Source organism: Ochotona princeps, chromosome 31 (genome assembly GCF_030435755.1).
Source record: "Ochotona princeps isolate mOchPri1 chromosome 31, mOchPri1.hap1, whole genome shotgun sequence".
Lineage (NCBI taxonomy): Eukaryota > Metazoa > Chordata > Mammalia > Lagomorpha > Ochotonidae > Ochotona > Ochotona princeps.
In genome coordinates, this window is record NC_080862.1 from 8797417 (window position 1) to 8812092 (window position 14676).

At 42.0% G+C, this 14676-nt stretch overlaps 1 protein-coding gene across 1 annotated transcript in view; it reads left to right on the forward strand.

Moving 5' to 3' along the window:
• GLDC (glycine decarboxylase) overlaps positions 1-14676 on the forward strand; it is a 60699-nt gene that overhangs the window by 15688 nt on the left and 30335 nt on the right. The window contains exons 4-11 of the mRNA XM_058657311.1: positions 2738-2902; positions 5024-5101; positions 5953-6100; positions 6502-6698; positions 8723-8819; positions 11494-11599; positions 13440-13579; positions 14149-14229. Of these exons, the coding sequence (XP_058513294.1) occupies positions 2738-2902; positions 5024-5101; positions 5953-6100; positions 6502-6698; positions 8723-8819; positions 11494-11599; positions 13440-13579; positions 14149-14229 (1012 nt within the window). The remainder of the gene's footprint in view (positions 1-2737; positions 2903-5023; positions 5102-5952; positions 6101-6501; positions 6699-8722; positions 8820-11493; positions 11600-13439; positions 13580-14148; positions 14230-14676) is intronic.

Genomic DNA, 14676 nt, shown 5'->3' on the forward strand with positions numbered 1-14676 from the left:
ATAAGAAGAATGTTGAACAAGAAAGAAGGGGAACATTAAACACCAGAGTGTTGGGGTTTTTTTTTGTTTTTGTTTTTGTTTTTTTTTTTTGCATCAAATGGACAGCAGTCTGAGATGAGGGACTGTGTTTGGAAGTGTGGGACTTCTTCTGTAGTTAATAGGGATCCATTAGGGGTATTTGAGCAGAGGAATCAAGTACATACTTTTAAACTTCAAATATTAGATATTTCCTATTTTAAGCATCACATGGGACTAGGAAAACAATAAAGAAAAGGATGGACTTTATGAGGAACGTCCGTGGAAATCTATAGTTATTTAGGGCTAAAAATTTTTTTTAACATTAAGGCTAACATTTTCAGAACTAGTTATGGCTCTGAAAAAAATTTCAGGAAGAAAAACTTAAGCCTAGTTGGGGTAAGAGCAAGTTAGATAGAAGATGATGAATTTGCAGAAGAAAATTATTTTAAATTAGAGCTATCTAATAATACTTAGATGTAACAGTAAATCCTCTGGTAAAGGTCTGGCAGTATGTTCTCTTTAAAATGTCACTATGGCAGTGTCGTGGCACCACTTGGGACATGGGCACGTTATGCCAGGGCACCAGCTCAAGTCTCAGCTACTGTGTTTCCTCTCCGACTTTCTGCAGCCGCGACTGGGAAAGTAGCAGCAGAAGGCCTGGGGACTTGGGGTCCTGTCATCCTGGGGCCTGGCTTCCACCTGGCCCAGCCTTGTCTGTTGAAGGCATTTAGGGAGTGAACCAGTCAATGGGAGATCTGTGTCTCTCTATGTCCCTCTGCATTTCTAATACATAAGTAAATAAATAAATCTTTTAAAAATAAAACTTGGGAGACCAAAAAGGAGAAGGAACACTTTTCAAGAGAAGCCTTTGGGTCATTGAAAATATTAATCATATGATAAGTTTTAAAACATATGCAGGGGCTGGTGGTGTTGTAATCCAGCATGTGCAACTGCCATTTGCAGCACCGACGTACTAGAGCATTGCTTTCTGTCTTCCTGTTGGCTTGTGGATATGCTGCATCTTTCCTGTTTAGATTATAACAATCAGTACGCAGCTGAAGTATGTGTATGCTTGTGTGTGTGTCAGTGTGTGTGTCTGTGTCATAGCAGGATTCTGAACAATGGAAGTTGCATGTGAGCCACGCAGTCACCGCGCATGGCAGGAGTAGTGCTATGTCTGTCTTCATGGTGACAAGTCATGTGTGAAGGTCTTGCCTGATCTGAGATCACAGCTGCCCATTGTCTGTGCCTTTTTGATGACCCGGTTTCTGCTGATCCCGATTGTATTTGCCTGCACCAAACACTGTGTGCCTCATTCATTCCAGTTCACCGCTCACTTAGAATCTGCCAAGCTAGTTTACAGTTGCTAGGCCAGTTTGCCCAAGAAGTTGATGAAAGCAAAACTTTATTCTGCTCTATGTAAACACACACACACACACACACACACACACACACTATTACATTAATAAAAGTTTCAGGTGAAGTTTTGACATTGTACCACCTGCCAATACACCTTCTCTTCCTCTCTGCTTTCAAGATACATGTTAAAGGAAACTAAAACAGCAGGGATCAAATGATACTGATTTCAAAGTCTTTTTTGAAAAAAGGGAGGTGAGTGGAGCTATCCTGAACATGGTTTCCATAATAGGAAGGGAAAAGATCTGAACAAGTGAAAAGCAAAACAAAGCAATCGAATCACCTAGAACTTTTTGTTATACGTCTTTTGGCTGGAAAGTACAAAAACAATAGAGATGTGAACCATTGTCATTCAGTGCAAAGGCGTGGGCCTACATTTGACCCACAGTCACAAAGTGACTTTGATTTTTGGATGGAAAGGTTTTCATTCTTTTACAAGTCTTGAGTCATGCTCTATCCTGTGACTTGGTTTCTTTAAAACATTTGTGGGTCTAGTTTCATTTCTTTGTTGCCTTTTCTTTTCCACTTCAATATGTATTTGAGATTAGGAACGCTTGGTTATGAATCCATAATAGTGGCTGGCACTTTGTCGGGAGTAGGTATTTGGAGGATGGGTGAATGAATGAGGGCAAAAAGCAGAAGATAAAGAATCCGAGTTAACTCACAGCTAAAGCCACATCCGTGGCTAATGTCTGAAGGCTGTAAGTCACCATGCCTGCCTAGTCTGCCTTCTGATCATTTGTATCCGGCATTTTGATAGCTGTGGAGTTCACTGTCATAGGCTCTTGGGAACTGGGCAGTGAGAATTCTCAAACAGACCCTGTTAATTTCTTGGGGAGTTCATAGAACTTTTGGTTTATGTAAGATTAAAAAGCAAGACTTCACATATTAGATATTAGATTCTTAGATAATTTCCTATTGAGAACTGTGAACAAAGTGTTTTTTTTTTTGTCTAGAGGAGAGAAAATAGGAAGTGAAATTTGTACTTATAATATCATACCCAGACTCCAGTGGATTTTGAAAACCAGTTTACAATAGAAGATACACACACAAATGCATAATGAAATAATCAAAATAGCAATGTAAGATTTGAAAAATGCAGAGGGGTAAAAAATGAGAATAAAGGTAATATTAGTGCGATTCAGTTCTAAGCTTTCTGAAAGGGACACTTACGGATATGTTCTGTAATTCTCAGGAAGATAAAGCTAAGTTTCTAGAACCAAGTTCCAAAACGCGGGCATGATGGTGGTTTTCTGCATAGTGGTGGCACAGCCTGGGCAGAGCCTTTTGTCTTCCCTCACAGGATCACCCAGTACACTCCGTACCAACCAGAGATATCTCAGGGCAGGCTGGAGAGCTTACTCAACTACCAGACGATGGTGTGTGACTTGACGGGCATGGACACAGCCAACGCCTCCCTGCTGGATGAGGCCACGGCGGCTGCTGAAGCCATGCAGCTGTGCTACAGGTAAGAGGCTGCGCCCGAGGTTCCCTCTGAGTGAGTGATGTCACCACATCACCTCCTGCTGTGTGGACAGGACCCACTGATTGGCCACACCTGCATGTGTACATCCGTGCACACACACACAAACAGAAGGCCTTGTATGTAAAAGAAACATTTTATCTATATCAGCTCAAATATAAAATATATAGAGAAAGGCAGTGGAGGTAGCCTAGTGGTTAAAGTTGTTGCCTTGCGTGTGCCGGCATCCCATATAGGTGCTGGTTCGTGTCCTGGCTGCCCCACTTCCCATCCAGCTCCCTGCTTGTGGCCTGGAAAAGCAGTAGAGGACTGTCCAAAGCCTTGGGTCCCCGTACCCATCTGGCTCCTGGCTTCAGTTTGGGACAGCTCTGGTTGTTGCGGCCACTTGGGGAGTTGATTAACAGATAGAAGATTTTTTTTAGATGTATTTATTGTTGCCTTATCTTCTTTGTTTTTTTTTTAAAAGACTTATTTTGTTTTTATTGGCAAGTCAGATATACAGAGAGGAGAGACCAAGAGGTAGATATTCCGTTCGTTGATTCACTCCCCAAGCGGTCACAAAGCCAGAGGTGCGTTGATCTGAAGCCAGAAGTCAGGAGCCTCCTCTGGGTCTCCCACGCGGGTGCAGGGTCCCAAGGTTTTGGGCTGCCCTCAACTGCTTTCCCAAGCCACAAGCAGGGAGCTGGATGGGAAGTGGGGCTATCAGGATTAGAACCAGCCCCCGTGTGGGATCCCGGTGCGTGCAAGGTGAGGACTTTAGCTGCTAGCCTATTGCACTGGGCCCAGATTGAAGATGTTTCTCTCTGCCTCTGCTGCTCTCTGTAATTCTGACTTTCCAACAAAAATAAATAAATGTTTAATATATGTATGTATATATATGCTTTTTTCTGAAATAGCAAATGGTGTTTAAAAAGCTACTTCTGGGGGAGAATGACATTGAAACACAGCAGACTTTCTGTCAGGTGAGGTGGCTGCTTAGCACACCAGCATTCCCTAGAAACTCAAGTCCAAGCTGCTATTCTTCCTGCTCATGTTCCTGAGAAGATAGCCCCAGTGCCTGGGCACCTGCCAGCCATGTGGGAGACCTGGATGGAGTTATAGGCTCCTGGCTTCACAATGAACCAGCAGGTTGTGGGTCTCTCAGTCTCCGCTCTGTAATTCTGCCTTTCAAATAACTAAATAAATTAAAAACAAATAGTTCTTGCCTTTGGGGCGGGCGTTGTGCGCCAGGTGGAGCTGCCCACATGTTCGAGCAGAATGCCTTGTTTGGCCTTGGGTTACTCTGCTTCTGATATTTTGATCTCCTACTAATGTGCCTTGGAGTGATGGCTCAAGCGCTTGGGTCCCTTGCCACCCACGTGGAAGATCTGATGGAGTTCCTTGTCCTGGCTTTGGCCCGTTGAAGCCAGGTTTGATTCCCTCTGAGCAACAGGCAGGGTTCCTTCTAAAGTACTTTTTGGGGAATGTGCAGTTCCTTGTAAGGTGGGTCGGGAAGGTGCAGAAAGGCCCCTTGGTGAAGTTTACAGTGCATTGTCTTAGCAATTTGGAATAAAAAAAGTCCTTAGCAGGTTCAAGGACTTTCTCAAACAATGAACACTGAGTTAGCCGTTAGTTGATCCATCTGCACCCTGTTTCGTAGGACCTGCTTTTACCTTTCAGGGGTTTGGTTTCCAAACCACTGGTAGAGAATTCCCAGGACTTGGGTCCTAGATTCAGCTCCTCTCCCGCAGTAACCATGTGGCCCTGTATGCGTTATAACACGCATCCTAAAGCACTCCATTGGCAGTGGCATCTGAAGATGTTTTACTTAGAAGAGTTAAATTTAAAATTTTCACTTGCGCTTAATCATTGTTCTTTCTTTTTTCTCATGGTGTATTTTTTTTTTAAACTTTGGAATCATTTTAAGAGTGATTTTGCTGGGTTGTTAAAATGAGAATTGGATTTAAATGAAATTCAGTCAGGAAATGCCAGTAATCATTGATGATGGAGTATTTTTTTATGTTATGCTCACTTTTCCCAAAGAATCCACATTTGGTAAGCATTCTTAAAGGATACTCTGATTTCTTTACATTTCATATTCAAATATGTTTTTTTTCTTTCGAACAGACACAACAAAAGGAAGAAATTTTTTGTTGACCCTCGTTGCCACCCACAGACAATAGCTGTCATCCAGACTAGAGCCAAGTAATTAATTTTATTTGTGTTTTGAACTCGAGATGAATATACTTATCTCTGCTGTTTCTTTCACTTTCATTGATTGGAAGTGAATCTGGTTTAAGTCGGGGTTGTTGAGTTCTGCTTTTCCTATCACCTTATCGCAAGATTCTCTCTGCTAAGTAAATTATGTCAGAAATGACGGGAAATATACAGATATCTATATATAAAATGGATATAGATGCCCTTACTTATATTGAGTTTCTGTGTTAAAAGAATTTTAGATGTTAAAATTATTTCAACGATGTTTCAGAAACTTTAAAAAATAGAGGAATGATGGACGTCATGACCGTTCGAGGTAGTAATGCCTTTGTGTCATCGCTGTGGGTGAAGGCATAGTATGTTTACTTTATGCTGTTATCAGGCAAAAGAAAGATGGCTCAACCACTGCCCTATGCTTCCTCACTGGTAGCAGCTGGACTTCCTCACTCTTGCTTAGCACAGAGCTCTGTCCCCTCAGAGGAGTTATCCGATGTAGAATTGATACTATGTTTTAAGGATTCTGAGAAAGTTCTTGCCCATAGTACTGATGCGTTTTCATTCACCTAAGACTGGTTCCGGGTGCAAGTGGTGATGGCTCTGTTGATATAGGTGTGAGTTCTGTAGGTTTTAACCACCGAAGACACGAATAAAATCAGAGCTGTTGGGTGCACTTGAGTTGGTGTGAGACTCTATTAACGTTGAAGGACCAGGTGGTGTGGAGTGCAGTCAGGATGCTGAGGGAAGGCAGAGAGAACCAAAGCTGTCTCACTGTAAAAGATACTTGAGTTAATTTGGTTTTCACTTGTCATAGCATGATGATTCTTTGTCCATCTTTCCAGATACAAGGGAATCCTTGTGGAGCTCAAGCTACCACACGAAATGGACTTCAGTGAAAAAGATGTCAGTGGAGTGTTGTTTCAGTACCCAGACACAGAAGGGAAGGTGGAAGACTTCACAGAACTTGCGGAGAGGGCCCACCAGACTGGGGTAAGTGAACTTCCCGTGCAGGGATCCTTGCAGGTTTGTCCCAACCTCTACCCAGCTTCCTTCCTCTCTTCTCTTTTCTCTCTTTCTTTCCTCCCTCCCTCCCTTCCTTCTTTCCTTCCTTCCTTCCTTCCTTTCTCATTCTTCATTCTCCTACTTTCTTCGCCATATCACATGGAATGTTAATACTTTTCTGCCCACCTCCTTCCTGCCTAGTTTTCTGACTCCCATCATATGGTAGGCCCACAGCAAATACTGTTTGAACAAATGAACGAGCAAACGGAACTGACGAGATGAACCAGCTCCTCCCATTTGCCCAGACTTGAGATCATTTACCATGTCCTTTCCCGCTGCTCTGATGGGAAGGTAATACTCATGTCTCTTTCCCCTTGTTTTCCTCCTAGAGCCTGACCTGCTGCGCAACTGACCTTTTAGCCTTGTGTATTTTGAAGCCACCTGGAGAATTTGGGGTGGACGTAGCTCTGGGGAACTCCCAGCGATTTGGAGTGCCGCTAGGCTATGGGGGACCACATGCTGCGTTTTTTGCTGTTAAAGAAAACTTAGTGAGGATGATGCCCGGAAGGATGGTGGGGGTAACAAGGTAAAACATCTTGTGTTCTTCCTCTTCTTTTGCGGTTACCGTTTTTCCCTATTCCTTCTCCTGATCAAAATATGTTACTATTTTTCTCTCTGGGTTTAACTGGCCCTTCTTAACTTGCTTAGGAAGAAGAGATAATCTCTTTCGATTATGAACCATTACTTCTCAAACACTGTAAATGTGTACATATTTGAAAAACTTTAATATCTAATTTATAGTATATTAGTATTATAGTCATAGAACTGAATTTATTTAGGTTGAATAAAACCTTGAGAGACTGAGTGTTTTAGGAGTTTTTTTTTTTTATTTGTTTTTGTTATGTCTAGCCAGGATCTTTCTCAACAATATAGTATCATGCTGTTACATAAATAAAGAACAGGTGCTGTGCAGGTTAAGCCATCACTTGAGACACTCCTATGCCAGAATACCAGTCTAAGTCCTGGCTACTCTGCTTCCGGTCAGCTGCCGATAATTCACCCAGGAGGCAACCACTGCTGGCTGTGGTGCTTAGCCCCTGCCACCCATAGGAAAGATGGAGTTCGGAGTCCCCAGCATCGGCCTGATGACATACGTGTCCCTGATTCAAAGGTTTGGGAAGTGAACCAGCAGATGGAAGCCTTTTTATTCTCTCTCTCTCTCAAGGTCTGCCTTTCAACTAGACGAAAAAAAAAAACACCAAAATAAACATTTAATAAAATCAATAGAAATGTAAAGAGATTACAAAGCACATGCCATTGAATGTGATCCATAATTTTTCCTAGAGGCTCTTTCCGCTAGGACATTTGAGTAATTTCCAAATTTCTTTCCTTTTTTTTTTTTTTTTTAAATAAATGTATTTGAAAAGCAGAGACACACAGCTCTCCATTGATTGATTCACTCCACAAATGGCGTCAGCAGCCGGGGCAGGATTGGGACGGCATCCAGGTAGTATCCGAGCAATACATCAAATGCCCCTTTACAAATGTACTTTCTTGAGTGCTTTTTCATGAAGGAACTTTGAGAGATGAAGAACGTAGATGAATTACTGGATACATTTAGCATGACATAGTGAACCAATTGGTAAAGTGATGGTGATGTGACATTTTAAAATGCCTTCAACCTGTGTTGTACTGTTGAAAGGCTGTTTGCTTTTTAGTGTAAAAATAGCAGTTTGATGACATTTCTTATATTAATTTCTCTGATATCGCCTCACTAGAACACATGAGGCAGAGGTTTGAAACTTTAGCATGTTATTTATTCTCAACTGATTTTTACAGTGCCTTTCGTAACCTACTAAAAAACAGATCCGAAGGAATGATTAAGATTGCTAAATCTTGGGCCCGGCATGGTGGTCTAGTGGCTAAAGTCCTCGCCTTGCATGCACCAGGATCCCTTATAGATGCCAGTTCTAATCCTGACGGCCCTGCTTCCCATCCAACTCCCTGCTTGTGGCTTGAGAAAGCAGTCAAGGATGGCCCAAAGCCTTGGGACCCCACACCCACATGGGAGGCCCAGAAGAGGCTCCTGGCTCCTGGTTTCAGATTGGCTCAGCTCCGGCCATGGCAGCTGCTTGGGGAGTGAATCAACAAATGGAAGATCTTCTTGTCTGTCTTTCCTCCACTCTGTATATCTGACTTTCCAATAAAAATAAAATAAATCTTTAAAAAAAAAAGATTTCTAAATCTTGTATTTATCCAAATTTCTAAAAATTTTGTTTTTATTTATTAGCGAGGCAGAGAAGCAGATACAAGGGAAGGACATTTTGCTGTAGATAAGTGAGTGGGTTATTAACATTCTTTTACGTTTTGCCATACCAACTTGCATTTCTAGTACAGAACTTCTATTTTCCCATATAGTTCCCTTTCTGTGCATCTGGCAGGAAACTCAAGACAAAACTTCATCCTCAATCAGCTTTATTCTGTTAAGCTCAGTAATTAATTCCCCTGTTGGATTCATATCAAGCTGGGAAGGCAGGAAACAGGTCCATTTATGGAAACTCCCGCAGCTGTGAATCTCTGTGCTAACTGAAGTCTTCATTTCTGGTCCAGAGATGCCACCGGGAAAGAAGTGTACCGTCTTGCCCTTCAGACAAGAGAGCAACACATCCGGAGAGACAAGGCCACTAGCAACATCTGTACAGCTCAGGTGACGTCGCTGCACGTGTGTCAGTGAACTTGTCAACGACTCTGGACATCTCTGACATTTCTACAGAGGTCTAACTCCTCGTGATGTGGTAGTCTGTATAATCTCACCTCTCAGTGTCCACCCCAGCAAGTAACTCTCTTTAGCATTGAAGGAAGGTTTCCATTTCATTAGCATTTTTATTGAGCTGTAACTCACCGACAGATTCACCCTTTATTCAGTTCAATAGTTTTGGTATTTATTTACTTACTTGTTTGTTTATTTGTTTGAAAGAATGACAGAGAAAGACACACACACACACACACTAAATGAGAGATCTTTTGCATTGACTGGTTCCCTCTCCAAATGGCAGCAATAGCTGGAGCTGAGCTAGGAGGAAGCCAGAAGGCAGGATTTTCATACGGGTCTCTCAAATAGGTGTCAGGAACTCAACCAATTGAGCCATTATCTGTTGCTTACCTGAGCAGGACTGAAAAGTGTAGTAACCAGGACTCGAACCAACACTCTGTGGCAGGCTTATAGCTCGCTGTGTCACAACACCTAGCCTAGTTCAGTGCTTTAAAGTTCACAAAGTTGCATTATCTTTTTTTTTTTTTTAAGATTTATTGATTTTTTATTCGAAAGAGCTATAGAGAGGAAAGACATAGAGATCTTCCATCTGGGAGTTCATTCTCTAAATGGCCAGAGCTGGGCTGATCTGAAGCCAGGAATTTCTTCCTGGTCTCCCATGTGAGTACAGGCTCCCAAGGCTTTGGGCCATCTACTGCTTTCCCAGGCCACAAGTAGGGAGCTGAATGGGGGATGGAGCAGCTGGGACACGAACTGGCTCCATATGGGATCCTGGTGCTTGAAAGGTGAGGATGTAGCCATTGAGCCATTGTCCCGGGTTCTCTGCCTTTTTTTTTTTTTTTTTTTTTAAGCACAGAGTCTGGAGCATTCAGAAAGAGATCTCCCATTTGGTTCATTCTCCATTTGCTCTGGTGAGCCAGTGCTGGGCCTCATCAGGAACTTGAAACTCAGTCCAGGACCTCTCCCATCCTTGGCTGCCTCTCAGGGTACACGTTAGCAGAAAGAGAGAGTTGGGAATAGTGCTGGGACCAAATCCAGGCACTCTGATGTGGGTGGTGGACATCCTAAGCCATTTTTTTATTGCTGCATCGAACAACAGCAATAATTTGCTATGCAAATTTTCCCATGGGTGTGTTTTCAGCCTTCTTTATATAAAAGTGAAATTGCTGGGCTGTCTGATAACTCTGTCTTTGGCTTTTTGAGGGACTTCTAGACTGTGTGCCACCGTGACTACAGCATGTTGCATTCCCAGTATGTGATGGTTTTATGCATTTTCAAAAATATTTGCTATTCCCTACATTTTTATTACCATCCCAGTGTGTATGAAGTAATGTTTCATTAAGTCTTTGATTTGCATTTCGTTAATAACTAAAGATATTGAGCATTGTTAGCTTTTCATGAGTTTGTTTAACTTCAGTGTTAGTTTTTAATTCCTTTCTTAAATATCCTGATTTGATTTGATTTGATTTTTTAAAAGATTTATTTATTTTTATTGGAAAGTCAGATATACAAAGAGAAGGAGAGACAGAAAGATCTTCCATCCGCTGATTCATTCCCCAAGCAGCCGCAACAGCAGGTGTTGCGCCGATCCAAAGGCAGGATCCCGGAGCCTCTTGCGAGTCTCCCATGCAGGTGCAGGGTCCCAAGGCTTTGAGCCATCCTCGACTGCTTTCCCAGGCCACAAGCAGGGAGCTGGATGGGAAGTAGGACTGCGGGGATTAGAACTGGCACCCTTATGGGATCCCAGTGTGTTAGCCACTAAACTACCGCACCAGGCCTGCCTGATTTTATTTTTAAAAATTTTTTCAGGGGGTGGCTTTATGGCATTATGGCATTTTATAGCTGCCACCTGTGATATTGCAGTCTCATAAATCTTTTTTTTTTTTTTCAAAAATTGTCTATTGTAACTTTGCAGAAACATCAGTGCTGCTGTTTGGCTTCTGTAACATCAGGACACACTTTCCTGAAACCTCAGTGAAAAGAGTAAGAGAGAGACCTTTCACCAACAGGTCCTGGTTTTCTCTTTCCAATGTATCTCCTGCCAACTCATCTTGGTTTTCTTGCATCCTGCATTTTCATCTTGGATAGTCCTTTGGCACAAATTCTCTCCAGTTTTATCTTGCATGGCTGAAATTCAGCCTAGGCCTTTCTTAAGGCCTTAGGGAATGTGTATTCTCTGAATTTTTCAGTGTTTGAAAATTGCTCAGACCTGTTTCTGGTTATTCATTCCATTCCTGAAGAACTACTTGAGTATTAAAATCTTCAACCCTCTCCTTGCTCACCCCTGACCCCACTGAGGTCTTTATTGCTCATTGTCTTCCAGTACGCTGGTGGCAGCCTGCGTGGATGAAAACCCATTATGTTAGGCACACTTGAGAGTTTTGTATAGTGACTCCAGGTCAGCTAGGATGCTATGGTATCCTGCAGGTGGTCAGGAAGGTTATAAACAGTCCTGAAAAATCATAAAAAATGCAAAAAATAAGACCATTTTTTTGTCCATTTGTTTCTTTTCAGGTTTGACCTCCAAGTTCAATAATTACTTCCTCTTACTACTCATCTTGCTTCACATTGTTAAATATGATTCTTTCTATGTCCTTTATCCTTTCAGGCCCTCCTGGCTAACATGGCTGCCATGTTTGCCGTCTATCATGGTTCCCATGGACTGAAGCATATTGCTAGAAGGGTACATAATGCCACTTTGATTTTGTCTGAAGGTAAGTTAGTTATCTATTGTAAAATTTTTGACCTTAACACATGACTGGTGGAATCGAGTAGGTAACATTGAAAACTCGCTGCATGCCCAATACTATCTCTAAATTTAAAAGTCAAATGAGAAACTGGGAAAACCATTTCCAACATGTATGATAGATTGTTAACATTTTTATAGAGAGCACTTGCTTTCTTCAACTCCTAAACACAAGAATGAAGAACGCTCTGATAGGGTTGCCCTGTGGCACTGGCGTTCCATATGGGAGCCAGTTCATGTCCCAGCTGCTCCTCCTTCTATCCAGCTTCCTACTAGTGGCCTGGGCAGGCAGCGGAGAATGGCTCAAAGCCTTGGGCCCTGCACCCACATGGGAGACCTGGAATAAATTCCTGACTCCCAGCTTCGGATCAACCCAGCTCTGGCCATTGGGGGGCCGCTTGGGGAGTAACTGATAGATGGAAGTTTTCTCTCTCTCTCTCTGTTGTGTGTATGTGTGTGTCCTTCTCCCTCTTTCTCTGTAACTCTACCTTTCCAATGAATAAATAATCAAAAAAGAACTCTCTGATTAAAAAATGGGTATGGGACATTAAATATGATTTTTAAAATGTAAGCATATAAGTAAACATTCTGTGAATACATTAAATTTCAACCATACTGTTAATCACAAAAATAATTATAATAATAAAATATTATTTCTCTCATCACTTTGACAAAGATGAATAAGACTGTTGATACCATATTGATGTGACTTAATGGCACTTAAAGAATATAATTCAAAAGCTTTAAACTTGTGCCCGTCATTTAATCCAGAAATTCTTTTTCTGGAATATATGTAAAGGAAAAAAAAATCAGATAATTATGTAAAGAATGTCCACTGAGAAGTTGTTTATGATAGCTCTATTTGGGAAACACCCCAGATCTCTGTGTATAAATTGTTTAATTGCAGTGCATCCAGAGGTTTTGTTTCACATAGCCGTTGAAAATAGTATGAATGTTGATCTATGAAAAAGCAAAAATGCTCATGATGTGTTAGTCATCAAAAAAATAAGTGAGACATATATGATGTAACAGACACACATACTATTTCTAGAGAAAAACATGAGTACTTCAACATTTCATTGAAAATGAAAGATAAGTTTATTTCGTTGCAAAAATTTTAAACCAGTTTTTTTTTATGATACACATTTTTCATGAAATTGCTAAAATATTTGTTTGTTTATTAATTTGAAAATCGTGGCAAGAAAGCCGGGGCAAGCCTCTCTCTGCTGGTTCATTCCTAAACTGGCTATAACAACCAAGGCTGGGTCAGCCTGAAGCCAGGAGCCATTCCTGCACTCAGATCTCCTGAAGTATTTGCATCAGCCTCTGCTGCACTCCCAGGCATCTTAGCAGAGAGCCAGAGCACCAACAGAGCAGCTGCGACTTGAACCAGGGCTCTGATGTGGGATGCCAGCACCGCAGGCAGCAGCTGTATGTGCTGTGCCACAGTGCTGATCCTTCGAAGACCCTGCGAGATATGATCCCAATTTGTTTTTAACATGAGAATCAACTTGTGCTTTAATTCCATTGTTGAATAAACCTCATGAAGCACCCTCATGAATACCAAAAGGAAGCAGCATATATTTCTGAGTGCTAGTGATTTATTTTCCTTTTTCAACATGGTTTTTATTATTTGCTATAGCATAATCATGAAAAGAGATTTCATCTTTTGCCATAAAGCCACCACTGAATGATTGGTTAGAATCAGGAACACACTCAATAGAAGCTCCCTCCTTATTTCTCTGTGAAGTATCAATGGCCCGGCGGCAGGGTTCTGTGTCAGATTGGTCCTCTCCTGTCTCCTCCAGGCCTCAAGCGAGCGGGGCACAAACTCCAGCATCACCTGTTCTTTGACACCCTGAAGATTCAGTGTGGCTGCCCAGTGAAGGAGGTCCTGGGCAGGGCCGCTCAGCGACAAATCAATCTTCGTATCTATGGTGACGGCACAGTAAGACAGTATTTTTACTGATTCTCTAAAGTTTCATTAAAAGCTTTTCCTTTGTCCATTCCTTCAGTCATTATTGGAACGATGGGTCCAGACTGTTTCTTGTAAACAATCCTAGTTTCAAAGCAGGGAAGCTGTGACCTTTTCAAACAGAAAGTGATTTGTCCTTGGTTCTCCTCAAGACTTTGTGTTTGCATATGTGGAACTCTGAGGCACATATTTCGGTCGTAATATTCCTCCATACATGTTTCATTCAAGATAAAGGCTTGGAAAGTGATACGATAATAATGAAAGGGAAGAAAAAGATAAATATATCTACTTCCATGAGGGCTCCCTGCAGCCATATAGGCCTATTAGAAGTCTATTGTGGCTTGCGAAACTCAAAACTTTGTGACATCTCTCATTGGTCTAGTCACTTTTTCCAAAGAATCAGCTTGGATGCAAGGATACCTTTGTCTTTTATACTGATTGGCAGTTGGGTCCAGCATGTTTTTCCCATTTGATCTTTCTCAGTTTTCCTCCCCTGATCTTGAAGTCGAGCTGATGTCTTCATTTCGTTTTTGTTTCTGTAGCTTGGTATATCTCTTGATGAAACAGTCAATGAGAAAGATCTGGATGATTTGCTGTGGATCTTTGGCTGTGAGTCATCGGCAGTAAGTATAATCAAAACACCTATTTCTCATGAAGACTGTTCGAGATAGTATTCTCTTCTTGAGCTTAGCCTTCTCTGGGTCTTTAGTGTGAGTCAGGGGAGACCTGGGTGTAATATTGGGCAGCAGGTTGTAAACACGTGCCACCAACTGTCCCTTACCACTGTGACTGCTGACGGCTAAGGTCAGTGTTGAAGGGTCCCAGCCAGGACTGTGCAGCCAGGCTAGCTGGGAGGATTGTTAATGGTGTTTAACTGAGATCATTTCTAATGTAGATATTCACAGCACTGACGTTCCCTTATGGAGGAGAAGGCAAATGGAGTCAGCAGTGTTCCAGAGGGGGGAAAGACAGCCACAGAGACCATGACAGGAGAGATTCCATGAGCAGTAAGCAAGTTAGTGTGACTGAGTTGCTTTCTAAAATAGTGAAGTACTGGGGAGATGTGCCAT